Below are 16,289 nucleotides of genomic sequence, written 5' to 3' on the forward strand. Positions count from 1 at the left end.
TAACCGTGTTTGTGTTCCATTTAACTGGAGCACAATCTTGCAGTTCTTCTTCTCTCATTACGTTTTTACTGCACACTTCCCAATTCAGTTAGGATTAAAGCCTATTAAGCCTAGAGAGGTCATCAACTGGTTTACTGTTTGTGGCAATGGTGCTTTACTTATTCCTTCTAATTGAGTATGCGCTATGGCTATTGTACCATGTGAAATTAGCCGCCCTAAATATTCAACTTAAGTTAAGTTGTAGACACTTTATGACCTCCTTTTGCTAACTTACTGAGTCACTTGAATGAAATCCCTATGGCATGTTTCTAATGATGACGAACATATTAAGCAATCATCCATAAACTAGAGAAGGTTACCTTCTATCATTAAATCTGCTAAATCAGCTTTTTTGAAGCCTGATGAAATATATATGCAGTGAGTGTTTGAACCTCCGTGGCATTTTGGTATATATAATGTTTACCAGCATATGTAAATGCAAATAAATATCTACTCTCTTCCATCACTGGAATACTGAAGAAGGCTGAACAAAGATCAATTACAGTAAAATATTTGGCTTCGAGTGGGACATTGGTTAGCAGTGTGTGGATCTGGAACATCTGCTGGATAATCCTCTATTATACTATTAATTGCTACAATTATGCACAACACGCCATTTATTTTTACCTGGCTTGATAACCGGGAAAATTGGAGTATTACAGCATATGGTTGTTTCTTCTAGTACCGATGCTTTTACCAGGCCTTTAATAGTATGTTTTATGCCAGCTTCTGCTTCAGGGTGCAAAGGATATTATCTTATTTTGGGCAGTTTTACATTTGGTTTAAGATGACTTGAATCGGGCTGGCTGATTTAATTAGGTCTACATCTGTATCATGGCGAGACTATAAATCAGGTGGGATCTGACTCTTCATTTCCCTAAACAATTCATCTTCAACGGTCTCAACTACCTCGGATGCTGATGCCATTTATGTTTGTGATGTGTGGCTGACTACAACCTTCTAAGGAATACCAATCAAGTTATTACCACACAAGATTTTGATACAGGTTTTCATCTGCAGAATGAAAATCAACAGGTTTATGGTTGACTTCCACTGGACTTCTTTAGCTTCCTTTATCCTTGGTTCTAAGTCCTTTGATCTGCCATTTTGTCCTACATATAATGTCACCTGAGGAACAGAATCAGTTACATTAAACCACCTCTTCCCAAAATCACTCATGTACACTGATTGCTGCTCCTTGTCTACCGATGATGATGTACTGTGTAACTACTTTAACCTTGTGCTCTTTTGTTTCTTCCTGCCATGTTTGTTCTAAGTCAGTATCCTTAGTTGAGTCATACATCATTGTGCAGTGAAAAGCCGCAGTGAGTACCTTCAGGATTTGTGATTTAATGAATCTTCCCCACTTATTAATTATTTGACTTAACTCCCTCTCTAGCTCCCCTATCCAATACACATTTACTTGTGGTTCTGCTAATTGCCATTTGATTTTAATACTTTTCAGGTCAACATACAGTACACCTTTTAGAGAACACCATATTTGAAGTCCTAATTTAGATAATGCATCTCTGCTTAAGTAATTAACTGGTGTCTGACTCAAGCCTAATACAGATTTGGTTACACTTATTGCTAATTGTAGACGGACTTGAGCGGGCATCTCTTAAATTTAAGCAGGTATAAACTGCTCATGTTTCAACTAACATGGGTGTATTTTTCCCATCTACCTCAATATGGAACATGGATTCTTGTTCAGCATACGTTATTAAACTAGCTAACTGATTCTCCCCTGTAGGACTCTCCGGGTACCCCTAATACCCCTGTTTTGGATCTATGGGTTTATTGGGCCTTGAACTTGATCTCGAGGGGGTCGTTGCAACTCCCCTCCCATCACACCCCTCGAGGGCTGGGCCCTGGATATGTTAGGCAAATGTATCGGTTATGTCCAGCCTGTCCACACCCCCAACATACTCCGAGGGCAAAGTTCGCATGAGTGTCAGGTTCAGGCATCTGGTGTGAGCTTGGGACGTGCCGCTGATGCTGCCGTTGCTGTGACTGCTGCTGGCTGGATCATCAGTAAAGGGTTTGGGCCTCTCACAGACATTTGCCCTGCTTCTTTTGTTACCAGGGTAACTTGGACTTTTCCTTTATTTCTCTTCATAAGCTCCTTGAGCTGTAACTGAGTCAGTTTTCTGTACAGTTCATGTTCTTGAGTTCTTAACTTCTGCTTGTCTTCTATTTTGTTCAACAACATGTGAGACATGATTACAGAACTCTTTGTATGATTTAGAGATTAAGCCGACCACATCCTCCAGTTTACTTTTCACCAGTTGAGGCATGGCATTTCCTACAGTGTGTCGGAATAGTGTAGACAACAGTGCATCTCCCTCAGGATCACTTTTCAGCTTCTTGCTCCACCTTTTTAACTGCTTCTGAATGTACAGTTTTGGGTTTTCAGTCTCTTGCATTCATAGTTCCCACCAACAGAAGCTTGCCTGAGGTCTTCTCTTCTAAGACCTTAATCCATTTTCCTGCCCCTTCGTGAATGTTAGGGAGGCAGTTGACAAGTCCCTCGAGATCTTGAGTTGCCCACGGTATAATATCTCTGTGCACCTTTAATTTAAATTGGGAATTGTAGAGCTAGGTGCCTAAGTCTCCCAGTATTCCTTCCCTGTTTCCCACTGCCCATATTAAATGACAAATCCTTTTTACCATCATTCTCTCCACTGTACAACGATCTATGCCGATTCCTTAATGTGGTATCCATTTTACTTCTTACTTGTCTGGGTTTTATAGTGCCCTTGACTAACCTTCCTTCACTTGCTTCCCATATACCTTTTTTACTTTCTGTAGATCTGCCCTTATCTCCTCATAACAATCTAACAGTGTGCTTTCTTCTCTATCCATTTTTCTATCCTGCCTCTTTCTTGACTTCACACTTGCCTCTTTGTAGTCTTCTTCTAAATCTACATGCCCTTCCATCTGCATTTCACCAGTGAGTTCCACCATGCCCTTGAGCATAGGGAATTGACCTTCTGTCTGCACATATGCGGGAGGCGTAACTAACGCTTCCTCTCGGTTATTCCGTGCTTCACTGTCTAACCTTTTTTACTTTTTCCTCATCTGCTTTTTCTTCCGTACCTGTTCCTCTCCTTCTTTCTTAAACAAAGCTAGGACTTCTCACTCCTGCTGTCTCTTTAACCCTCTTTGGACACATTTTTCTTCTTTTGCCGCCATCTTATAATTTTTCCACAGTTTCTTTATCCACACACTGCCACATCAAATGCTCCCTCTTTTGGCCATTTTGTAATTATCTCTCTAGTTCTCTTTTGCCATTTATTCGAGATCTTAGTTATGAGATCCCCACTCAAGGGATATTTCAACACTAATGCATCCACCGGAGAGGCTGCCCTTATGCTTGATAGTCTATGTCACCACAACTTAAATATTCTTGATTAATTTTCTGATTATGCACTTACTTAGTGACTAAATTTACTTACAACATACGATATTGTATAATCACAGATTTATCTTCCTTTCTTAACAAAACTCAACAATGATAACCACCCTCTAATATACAATATTTCACTATAGGACTTGCTAACCAGTACAGTCTATGTTTAACCACAGTGACTACTTTTATCTATAATCGATTAATGCCACAGTATTAATATGGTTCAGACACATTCACCACTCCTGTCACACAGTGCTATGTGTGGGGTTTAGATAAGTATATGTGCAGAGGTGAATGCTTTGGAAAAGTCTTTTAATAAAGGAAACAGAACATGAGCAAAGAGAAGCTAACGTAACCAGAGCTAAACCAACCAGAAGCTGAACTAAATAAGGAGCTTAACCTACACAAGAACCTAAATATAACATAAGCTAACAAGACTAGGAGAGAAACATAAAATCCTAAACATAAGAGCTAACCATAACTTATAAGAGCTAACCAGAACAGACTATATCCAGAAACAAAGAGAATATGACACTAGAACAACCTAATACATGAAGCATACCATTCAATCAGTTTCAGTGGCTTAATTAAATGGCATAGGAACAATGGAAATGGCATGAAACAGACAGACACAGAGAAAATTCAACAACCAATTACATTTACATTTACATTTAGGCATTTGGCAGACGTTCTTATCCAGAGCGACTTACAAAAAGTGCTTTAATGTTTACAACATTGGATACATACTTACACTGGGTTAACTAGGTTAATAACTAAGTACCATTAGTCCAACACATCTGAGTTTTTTTCTTTTTCTTTTTTTTTTTTTTTCTCGGGGGGGGGGGGGGGGGGGGGTTAGTCCAAGTACTGGAGAAACAGATGCGTCTTGAGTCGTCGTTTAAAGATAGTCAAAGTCTCTGATGTACGGACATCTAGAGGAAGTTCATTCCACCACCTAGGTGCCAGAACAGAAAAGAGCCTGGATGAATGCCGCCCTCGATCCCTGAGAGATGGTGGGATGAGGCGAGCAGTGCTGGAGGATCGGAGGGAACGTGGTGCAGTTCGTGGTGTAATTAGCGCAGAGAGGTAAGTGGGTGCTGGGCCATTTTTAGCTTTGTAGGCAAGCATCAGTGTTTTGAATTTGATGCGGGCAGCTACAGGAAGCCAGTGCAGGGAGCGGAGGAGTGGGGTGGTGTGGGAGAACTTGGGGAGGTTAAAAACGAGACGTGCTGCTGCATTCTGGATCAGTTGCAGAGGACGAATCGTGGACAAAGGCAGGCCTGCCAGGAGTAAGTTGCAGTAGTCCAGTCTTGAAATAACAAGGGACTGAACAAGCACCTGAGTAGCCTGTGAAGAAAGAAATGGGCGGATTCTTCTGATATTGTAAAGAAGAAATCGACAAGAGCAAGTAAGGTTAGCGATGTGTGGGGAAAATGACAGATGAATTAACTAACCAACACTTAAACACAACAGATATCCAACAACTAGAACACAATGTTATTCATAATCGACTGATAATACCTCAGCTCAGGTGAGCGCTCACCCGACTGAGGTGCACTCTAAGAAATGAAGTTTAGAACCGAAGAAACACAAAAGGAACCTAAACTTACAAAATGGAGCCTGGACGCATGGCACCTTCTGATGTTAACCGTGACAACTTCACAATATTTCTTTATTCATACTTCGTACTTTGTCCCTGTTTTCTCTAGAAATTAGGGCTAATTTATCCATACTTGTCTCTCTTATATTCTAATAAGGGCTCATTACTTTCTTTATTATTTTCTTTATTATTTCTACTTTTCTTTTTCTTTTTCCATTTATTTTATTAAATTTTTATTTATTTATTTATTTATTTACTATTTTTATTTATATATTATTAATTTTTAATAAGGCCTTCAAACACACAGGCCTGTGGTCTGGCAGCAGCTGTCCCCCCTCTGCTCAGGGGTCCAGCCCTGTTCTCTGGACACAGCTTATAATATCACTAAACCAGACTCTCTCTCTCTCTCTCTCTCTCTCTCTCTCTCACACAGGCACACAAAGAGCTCCCTTGCATTCAGACAGTTTTAGACAGACACAACATCAATTAGACACAACCAATTGCAATTGCCTTTAACTTTATGGCACACAGCGGTGCTCCTCATACTTAGATATTAATATAAATTCATATACTTTCGTATATTGCTCATAAAAAAGATATCTATATAAAATTTCACCACCAGCCTCATACAATAATTTTTCGGTGGCTACACATTATCGACATACATCTGTACGCTCCTCATAAAACGTTATTTATAAATATTTAGCTGCTGTGTACCCTTACACAAGCAGTATAACTAATTAAGCGCAATTCCTTATTAACTGCTTCTTTCCCATTGCCATCCATCAAGGCCCTCTTGACAATGGGTACAGATTAATACCGAGCCACTCTCTCTCTTTAACACAAATAGATGCCCAAATGCGCTCTCTCATACTTGTCTTGTCATGCTGCCATCTAATCAAAGCCCTCTTGACAACATAACAGACCAATGCATGCTTAATTTATCAAATTACTATCAGTATAACAGTTGGTACTGTAAGCTGATGCATGCATTCTTTCCTGAAAACAAAGCCCATCCAAAACTACTTAATTTGGAGAGGACTTTAAAGGCATTCTTACCAACACGGGTGATCCCAGCGAACAACACAAACTAAGTACATAAGCAAAAATTGCTTACCTTTGTACGTGGCCACATGTTTGTGCTGCTCGCCAAGGAAGCCCATGCTGATCAGTCACCTTTGCCCCTTTTCCACCCTGCTCGCAGCGCCAAGATGTCGTGGAAATTAATTGAAGACTCAGGCTTTGGTTTTCAGAAGATAACGACCTTTATTTATCATGCAATAACGGCCGGGGGAGACTGCAGTGTCACACTGAACTCTGAGCGCTTTTCGTTTAAATACCCTCTGATACAATGGAGTATTCAGTATACAGTGATGTTCCACAACAGCTGGGTTTCTTTAAATTCCCCCGTTCTATGTATACCTCACCTTCCTGGGCAAGCACATTCCAGGAGGCCTTATATGGTTAGATTTTGCACGTACAATTCCCCATCCTATGTATAGCTTGGATTCCTAGGCAAGCACTTCTCAAATTGACTACAGAGAATGACAATTATGTTCCAATGGGTACCTAAAAGTAAGTGAAATCACATAAAACCAAATAGAAATTACTACCATACTCTCTGCCCCACTCTTTACTTAGGGCAGCACCTGCAGTCTGCTTGTTCCTTGTACTTCTTGCCAACGTGCAATAGCGTTTTCCTTGCATGCAACCAGGTCCTTTTGCAGTGTCGGATGAAGGTTTGGGCGGAAGTAACGTTGACCTCCTCCTCCTGGGATGGGAACAGTGGTGGCTGAAACCCTAAGCAGCACTGGAAAGGAGACAGGCTGGTCAATGATGAGACCTGGGAGTTGTGGGCGTACTCTACTAATGGCAGGAACTTACTCCACGAAGTAGCATCCTGGGAGGTGATGCACTGGAATGTAGAAATGTATATTTAATTTTTTTTTTTCATTATTTATAAAAAAAAATTATGATGATCAAAACACCATACTGCATTTCTTTCTTATCATAAGAATGCCAAAATACCAACGCTGCTGACTGACATCGGTTTATGTTTGAATTTTATGGTGATTAAGTTTCATTTATTTCAGTTAATAAATCTACTATAGATAAAAAAAAAAAACACAAAGTATAAGATGACACAAAACGTTCTGTGGATTTTCTAATTACACATGATAAAATCCAAAGTCTCACTGTGTTAACGTTTACTTTCATTAAATGCGATGTACTGTAGATAAGAAATGACTATATTTAATTTAAATTCTAAATCTGTAATTTTAGTACTGATTATGCATTTAATGTTTAATTACAATGTTTGGCCTGAATTTATATGCTACAGTATCATGTGCAACTGTCGATGAGTTGCAGCTCATCAATGCTTGAGAGATTGAGGCCTCAGTCTGAGGTTATAGCGCCACCTAGCAGGTATAAGCAAAACCCTAATGCCGCCATCCGGGTGCCGAAACAGTAGCAGTGTAATTCTGGGTGAGTAACATCTGTATACAAATTAATTGAACTGAATTGAACTGAATTGAATTGAAGTGCTCATCATGTGTAAAAGAGCACTCATAAACACAAAAACAAAAGTGATGTACAGGTTTTGTAACTAAAGCAATATTTCTCTCATAACTCTCAATTTCCTCTCCGCATTGAGAGTTTTGGACTCCCTGTAGTGTGCAGTGTGTAATACACACCCCTGGTATCAGGGTAAAACCCATAAGTAGAGCTCTTTGATCAGACTGTTGATGTGTGACAGAGAGGGCGTGGCCAAGTGTTCAGTACTGTACATGTTATATGTAAATATAATCACAGCTCCTCACACGCACTGCTCTCCCTTTACACTCACTTACAGCATTATGGATGAGAGGATTTTATTGAAACACACACATGATAATGTGTGTGTGTACTGTCTCAGCTCCAGCTGACATTTTACACTGCCTCTTTCTCACACCTACACACCTTACTACAAATCACACAGAGTCTCTCTCTCTCTCTCTCTCTCTCTCTCTCTCTCTCACACACACACACACACACACACACACACACACACACACACACACACACACTTCAGTGCATTATGAAGCTGTTACAATATGGAATAATCTCACCGTGTGAACTTCACAGTCCTGATGTCTCACTCTTCCTCGTGCTCTCACACTTTCGTCTCCCTGAGCGTGTGACTCGCTGCTAAAGATGTCATTGCCATCCAGCAATAAAAACCTTAAAAACCTTTTAAGCCCCTGCTCATAAATGTGTTACACACACAGATCCGTTCTCCTCCTGTTCACCTCAAATCACCACAATCACTGTATCATTACTGTAATGTCACTGTAACACCCGGTGCTGAGGGATACACTCTACTAGTGTGTGTGTGTGTGTGTGTGTGTGTGTGTGTGTGTGTGTGTGTGTGTGTGTGTACAGAAATTTATTACTTCTCCTAGTGACAAACGTACACTTTAGTGTTTCACAAATATATTTAAATCTTCTATATACAGATTGTATTTCATTGTATTGTATTCTAAAAGAATATAGTACATCGCAAATATAATCAGTAAACATATAAAACACATATACAGTGCCTTGCAATGTTATACAGTGGCTTGCAAAAGTACTCCCCCCCCTACTCCCCCCCCCTGCTGCTGAAAAACATCCCCACAGCATGATGCTGCCACCACCAGGATGGTGTTCTGGGTTTGATGAGATGTGTTGGGTTTATGCCAGACATAGCTTTATCCTTGGTGACTGAAAAGTTAAAGTTTAGTGTCATCTGACCAGAGCACCTTCCTTCATACATTTGAGGAGTCGCACACATGTCTTTTGGCTTTTTTATGGAAACTCTTCCATAAAGCCCAGGTTGATGGAGTGTATTGCTTATGGTGATCCCATGCACAGATACACCAGTCTCTGCTGTGGAATTCTACAGCTCCTTCAGGGTTACCTTTGTGCTGCCTCTCTGATTAATGCCCTCCTTGTACAGTTTGTGAGTTTTGGTGGACGGTCCTCTCTTGGCAGGTTAGTTGTGGTACCAAGTTCATTCAATTTGAAGGTACTCCAGGGGATCATCAAATATTTGGTGTTGCAGAAAATATTTCTTTTTTTTTTTATTCTTTTTTATATATATTTTTCTCATTTCCCTTTACCAACTTAGACTATTTTGTGCAGATCCATAAAATTCAGATTAAAATAACATTTAATTTACAGGTTGTGTACAGGACTCTAAAGATTTAAGCAATTTTACTCTAGGATTAATAAAGATCTTTGAATCCTGAATTGAATCCGTCTATTTTTGTACAATACACGTGAGATACTTTGTTCACATCTATGAATGTTAGATGTGAACCGCAGTCTGTTTGAATCTGCAGAAATTCGTAACTTAAGTGTTTATAAGTCAGGGACTACCTGTACTTTTTAAACTTATCCATGATTTTAAACCTTAAGCTTTTGTTTTCAGGAGAGCATTTCATATTAACACACCTTTAAATGTATTAATTTAACAAATAAAAATATAATTAACAGTGATCAAATCACATAATACTGATGTATGTTTTGAATTTCTCAACTCTGCATGTGAATAACATCAGGGACGAACACAAGTGCAGATAAACATCACTTTATTTAAAAAGCTGACAGACAAATGTAACTTTTCACTGTGTTACAATGAGAGCATCACACAAAAATCAGGAACAGCGTTAATAACTCTAGCTTGTGATGTAAAATATATAGATGTGTAATGTTAGCTGAGACACACTGTGATTGTATTTCACATAAAGAGACTGAAGGCAGGACATGCTGAGGTCCATTCTGACCTCGGGTTACACACCAAATAATAAAGTAACGTTAGAGATTATTCACACACAAGCTGTAATAACTCTTCTTCTCTAATTACTGCTCGAACTGAACAGCTCAACTTTACTGTTTCACGCTTCACAGAATAAGAAGTGCTTCAATACACACACACACACACGTTATTACATACATAATACAGTTCTGTTAGTCTCCTACACAGTAACATAAAGATCAAAGATTATTATAAACTCTAATAAAACAATTCTACAGCTGGTTACAATGTTTCTATAATGTAATATAACATAAGAGTAAATGTTTTTATACTGTAATGTCATTAACATAAAAGTAAATAATTCTATAATGTACAGTCAGATTCATAAATATTAAAACAATAATGAGTTTGACATTTGGGTTCTGTACACCACCGCACTGAATTTGATAATAAACACTCAAAGACATGAGGGAAGTTGATACTTTTAGCTTTAATTCAAGAGGTTTAATGAAAGTGTGACATTAACCATTCAGAAATTACAGGAACTGAATCTCAAGGGAGGAAATTCAGCATTTGGTTTATGGTTCATTCATCATATTCATGAGTCCCAGATTTCACTGCAAAGGATTTTTATCCAAGTTTTAAAAACAATCCTTACGTTTATGTTACTTTATTCTATTATTTCTGAGTCACCAAAATGGATACGTACATGTATTAAAATATCTGTAACTCCTGAATGGTTAATGCCACACTTTTGTCAAATCCTTTAAAAACTGAAACTGTTTTCTTACCTCTTGACTGTGGTGGTGTACAGAGGCCCAGTGCCAAAGAAAACCTATCTTTGTTCGAATATTTATGAACCAGACCTTATATTATACAACAGTTAGTCCTGAGCGAGTAATCTAATTGGACGAGAGGCGATCCACGAGTGGTGACAGACAGTAACAGCACTGAGACGTTTAACTATACGTATCACTCGGCATCACAGGTAAAATAAAGAAGAAAATTACAATCTGTTAATGATAAATGGTGTTTGTAGTTGGTAATTATATAATTATATATAATTAATAAATGGTGTCTATTTTATAAAAGCAATGTCACACTCGAGGTCGTGCTGTTGCGCTGAATATTAGCACGGCTGTGATCAGTACTCACACTGAATATGACCTCATCACACCCAAAGAAATATCCGAAATATCAGACTGAAGCATTCAAGAATATTTTTTCCTTTTACTCCACAAGATGATTCAGCACATATTGATACTTTACTTCACTATATTTATACATGCTGTTGCATTACATCACCACAGATGAAAACATCATGTGCACAAAAAAGAGATTTTTACTACGACTAAATGTTACAGTGAGCAAATACGAACTCAATGTGTTTAATATTCAAATCACTTTCGTACTATTACTCAAAGAGAAATGTGAATGAATGACTTCAGTTTAGGACTTCAGTAATATTTAGCTCAAATACAGGGTTTTTGTTTTTTGCCCATTACTCTGTGTGAGTGTGTGTGTGAGAGAGAGAGAAATTATGTTTCCTGTATCCTAAATGCTTCTGTATCATGTTGTGTGGTTTAAACAAGTAGTTTGCTCTTTTCTCCGTCTGTATTCCGGGGTGCTTTAGGGGCCTGTGCAGGTAGAACCTCCTTGTATCTGCTCAGCTCCATCACCTTCTTTTCATACCAGGAGTTAATACACCACAGATGCTTATCAACATGGTTAAACATCTCGTTCAGTTCTTCTGAGGAGATGTCCTGCCTCTTTGATGTTGCTTCATCTTTGAGTTCCTTGAAGATCTTCGCTGCCCTCTCCGCCGCAACCACAAAAGACCGGTCCTCCTGATACACACACACACACACACACACACACAATTACATTCCATACAGTGCATATAGTCAGTCTACAAACATACTCACTCACACACACAAACACACACTCAGTGCATGCACATACACAGACACACACTCTTAGTGCACAGACACACACCATATATACACTCCTGATCTTAAGGCCAGTAAGAATATTACAAGTATTCACACTACACACTGGTGAATCGTAACCAGGTTGTAAGAACTTCTTCAAAATGCCAAAAGAAGAAACAAGAGCGAGAGAAAAAAAGCAGAGAGAAAGCAATTTATTGAAACTGCATTTAAACTCAAACAGGCTGTTCATCAGCAGGTCAAAAGTTTTTGTTTTTGAATGTGGCAGGATTGCGCACCATTCCTGCCGAGGTTGGACGCATTAAGACAGTCATTTTAAATTTCTCAAAAAATCCTTAGTTATGGGACAATTAAATCAAGTTGTAGACCTCAAATAAATTTCACAGGCTGATCCTCGACCAAAATTAAGGCCCTTACTGATGCTGACTGTAGCCTAATAACCGTAAGACAGCATCCGAGAGAAGGGCTTGAACAAAAAATGTCTTTGAAAGCCACGCCTCCTCCCACACCAAAAACTTTTCTGTTTGGAATTTTCAAGGGAGCACCAAACATGGGACGTGGGACAAAAAAAAATTAATCTGGATGGTCCTGATAGCTTCCAACGATACTAGCATGACAAGGAGATCCCACAGGAGATGATTTTTATGCGGCACAGTGGAGGAGACTCCATCATGATCTGGGTGTTTTTTTTCTGCAATGGGAAAATGGAGCTTCAGGTTGTGGAAGGGCGTCAAACGCCGGCTGGCCATGTGGACATGTTGCAGCAGGTGTCTCTCTTGACTGAGGGGCCATATCTGTGTGGTAATGTCTTTTAACAGGACAATGCTGCAGTTCACAAGGCCAGAACGCCTAATGAAGGAGTTCTTCCAAGACAATACCGTTACACTTCTGGACCATCCTGCATGTTCCCCTGATCTAAATCCCCTTGAGAATGTTTGGGGATGGATGGCAAGTGAAGTTTACAAAAATGGATATGAGTTCCAAACTGTGGATGCCCTTCGTGAAGCCACCTTCACCACATGGAGCAAAGTTCCCACCAGCCTCCTGGAAACAGTTGCATCAAACATGCTGAAATGAGTTTCTGAAGTTATTAACAAGAACGGTGGAGATTTTCACTACTGGGTCCTTTATTGACACTTTTACTTCTGTTGTGAGTATTTTTGGGTGCTGGTCTTAAACTTTTGACCTGCTGATGAACAGCCTGTTTGAGTTTAAATGCAGTTTCAATAAATTGTCTTCTCTCTGCTTTTTGCCTCTTATTTCTTTTTTTGGCATTTTAAAGAAGTTCTTACAACCTGGTTATGATCCACAAGGGTAAAGTGTGAATACTTGTAATATTTTCCTTAAGATTGTGATCAGGAGTGTATTAGTAAATGAACATACACTCACACAGTGTAAATACACATACTCATACTCTCTCTCTCTCTCTCTCTCGCGCGCGCGCGCACACACACACACACACACACACACACACACACACACACACACAATAAATATACAATCAGTATACAAAGACACTCATACACACACTCACACAGTGCAGGCACATACACACACTCTCTCAACATACACAGTCTCAACACACACACAATTACAGTACACTACATACACAGACATAGTCTACAAACACACTCACTCTCTTACACACACACCATTACATTACATTAAATACATATACACACATTTACTGTACAAACCAAAGCCAGAAAGTGTGCATTAGTATTCTATTTAAGTAAAAATACTATTGATTTGATGTAATTTAACTTAATGTAAGTACAAGTAACATTGCCTGTCTAAAACTCTACTTAAGTAAAAGTAAAACTTATCTCATTTAAAATTTATTTTATTTATTATTTAAAAGTATCTTAGATCATGTTCTAACAGTATAGTGAATTATAAATCTATTAGTTGTTTATAATTAAAGGAGAATTTTCACCAGTGAAAGTGCAATAATGTAATAAAACTAACACACGACATTTAAAACAGATCTGCTTTCAGCTGCACCACTGGTGTCTGACTCACTCGTCTCTACCATCTTTATGATTTCAGCACCAGTTTGTTCTCCTGATCATTGTTCACTGCAGGGCCTACAGCACTACGCAGGAGATGGATGCCATAGAATTTATATCCTTGACATATTTACTCAGTAACCAATGGGATTTAAAATGTAACGAAGTGTAATACTTCACACAAAACAATCTATCCAGTAACAAACATACAGTGCACACACACACAAAGTGTAAGCACACAGTACACAAACATTTAAACAGATACTCACATAGTGTACACACTCACACCACACAGTACTCACACACACACACTATACTTACACACAGTGTACACAAAACATTTACACAAACACAATATACACAAAATCTTTAAACACACAAACACAACATTCATGTGGTTTACACACACACACACACACACACACACACACACACACACAGCACACAAACACATCCTTCATTTAAAGAACACTATTTATATATTTCTATGAGTATATTTATATATAATACTTATGTAGTTTAATAGTTAAACTACTTTCACCCCTGTTAATTACACTAACTGTTGGTTGCCAGCTCTGGCAGAATAAGAAGTGTGTACTGATGATCACACATGCTCTGCAGAGACACACCCTAAACAGGTCTCCTTTATAAAACCCAGGAAGATTAATAAAACTAAAGGAGCATGGATCCATGCCGCAACACAGCACTGCTCAATGAGAGATTAAAAAAACGCCCTCCTGGGACGGCCTTCATGAGAGACAGTTTCATTACGGTGCTTGATGGATTTTGCAAATGCACTTGACACAATACTGTTCTTGCAAGAACTATTACAGAAAGGCCGACCTCTGTGTCTTAAAATAACAACTACCTGTTGTTTTTGTTGTTGTTACGTAATTACCTAATTCCATATGTGTTATTTTATAGTTTTGAAATCCCCAGTATTGTTGTAGAATGTAGAAAATAAATCACTAAACAAAAACAAAGAAATTTGCAAGTGACCCCAAACTTTTGAACGGTAGTGTGTGTATATATATATATATATATATATATATATATAGCAATGTGAAAAATGTCTAAAAGGTTTGATGGTTGGATCTCTGAAATGTGAAATTAATATAACTATCGAATAAATCAAAACCCACTGCTGTACTGCAGGTGATGCCGACCCGCTCCGCTGGGTAACACTGCAAGTAGATTTCACACTGTGGGAAACACTGTATAACCTAAAATAACACCAAGAACAGCAGGCTGACCTGGTGGGGGAGAGAAGCCGTCTGGGGCAGGTAAAGTCCAGACTGTCATGTAAATATCATAATTATTGTACATTTTCTGACTCGAAAAATCGACAATCAAATTAGTTGACAACAAATTTAACTGTGACGATGTCATCATCACGCTTGATTTTTGCACAGACTGTGAAGGATCTGATGTACATGTATAAGGTTTACTTGAATAAAGTGAGTAATAGCGGTGGTGAACACCTTCACGAGCAAAAATCTCCTAAGTGTGGGAACATTTCTGTCTTAACTGGAGCAAAACAGCTGCTAGAATCAGAAGGAGTGGGGGCGTGGCCACTGTGTGAATGTCGACTCTCGCGGTAGTGGGAAAGGCACTCGTCTGTAGAGAATGAGGATAATTACAGAATGAGTGTTTCCAAGAGTCAAGTCTTTATTTCCAGTTTTCTCAATCAACCTTTTTAAATGAAATTCATTTACACACACAAGATTTTACACTCCATGCATGTTTACCCGCACCACAAGTGAAAAGAAATAACACTATCAGTGTTAGGCAGATCATTGTGGTGATATCTGCATAGTTTTCCCTTTGGCCAGTTAGGACACACTGAAAACCAAAAGCTCCTGAATGAATCTCACACTGCTCTTGCCAGTGTACAAACACACCTGCACATAAGAAGGGCTGCTAATAGTCACACTGTTCAGAGAGTGATTAACAGGCTGTTCTATATGGGGGATTAAAGTTATTTTCCACATTCTACCTCAGCAACAATCACTGTTCATGAAAGCTCCAGCTGACCTTAAAGGAGAAAAGAATGAGATGGAGAGCAAAAAAGAAAAAGAGAAATGGAGAAAGAAAGACACTAGACACTGAGAGAAATGTGGGGGTGGGAACTTGGGCACTTCTCCACTAAATACTCCACAGAGTCTCAGATCTGGAATGCGCTCCTTCTAACACACACACACACACACACACACACACACACACACACACAGACAGTGAGTATGATGTTGTATGTTATTGATCTGAAGTGTATAAAGAGTGTAAAGTGAGTGAGTTAATAAAAGAGAAGAGAATAAAGTAATATAAAGAAAGAGTGTAGATTTACACACATTACTGTAATAACTAATGACATGTTAGAGTCATACACACACACACACACACATTACTGTAATAACTAATGACATGTTAGAGTTACACACACACACACACACACACACACATTACTGTAATAACTAATGACATGTTAGAGTTACACACACAC

At 38.8% G+C, this 16,289-nt stretch overlaps 1 protein-coding gene across 1 annotated transcript in view; it reads right to left on the bottom strand.

The window, feature by feature from the left end:
• Nucleotides 1–9,647: 9,647 nt before the first annotated feature.
• Nucleotides 9,648–16,289, bottom strand: part of LOC128509849 (uncharacterized) — a 35,884-nt gene continuing 29,242 nt past the window's right edge. The window contains exon 4 of the mRNA XM_053481708.1: nucleotides 9,648–11,678. Coding sequence (XP_053337683.1) covers nucleotides 11,415–11,678 — 264 coding nt within the window. The 3' untranslated portion in view covers nucleotides 9,648–11,414. The remainder of the gene's footprint in view (nucleotides 11,679–16,289) is intronic.

The sequence above is a fragment of the Clarias gariepinus genome, chromosome 21, assembly GCF_024256425.1.
Source record: "Clarias gariepinus isolate MV-2021 ecotype Netherlands chromosome 21, CGAR_prim_01v2, whole genome shotgun sequence".
In the NCBI taxonomy this organism is placed as follows: Eukaryota; Metazoa; Chordata; class Actinopteri; order Siluriformes; family Clariidae; genus Clarias; species Clarias gariepinus.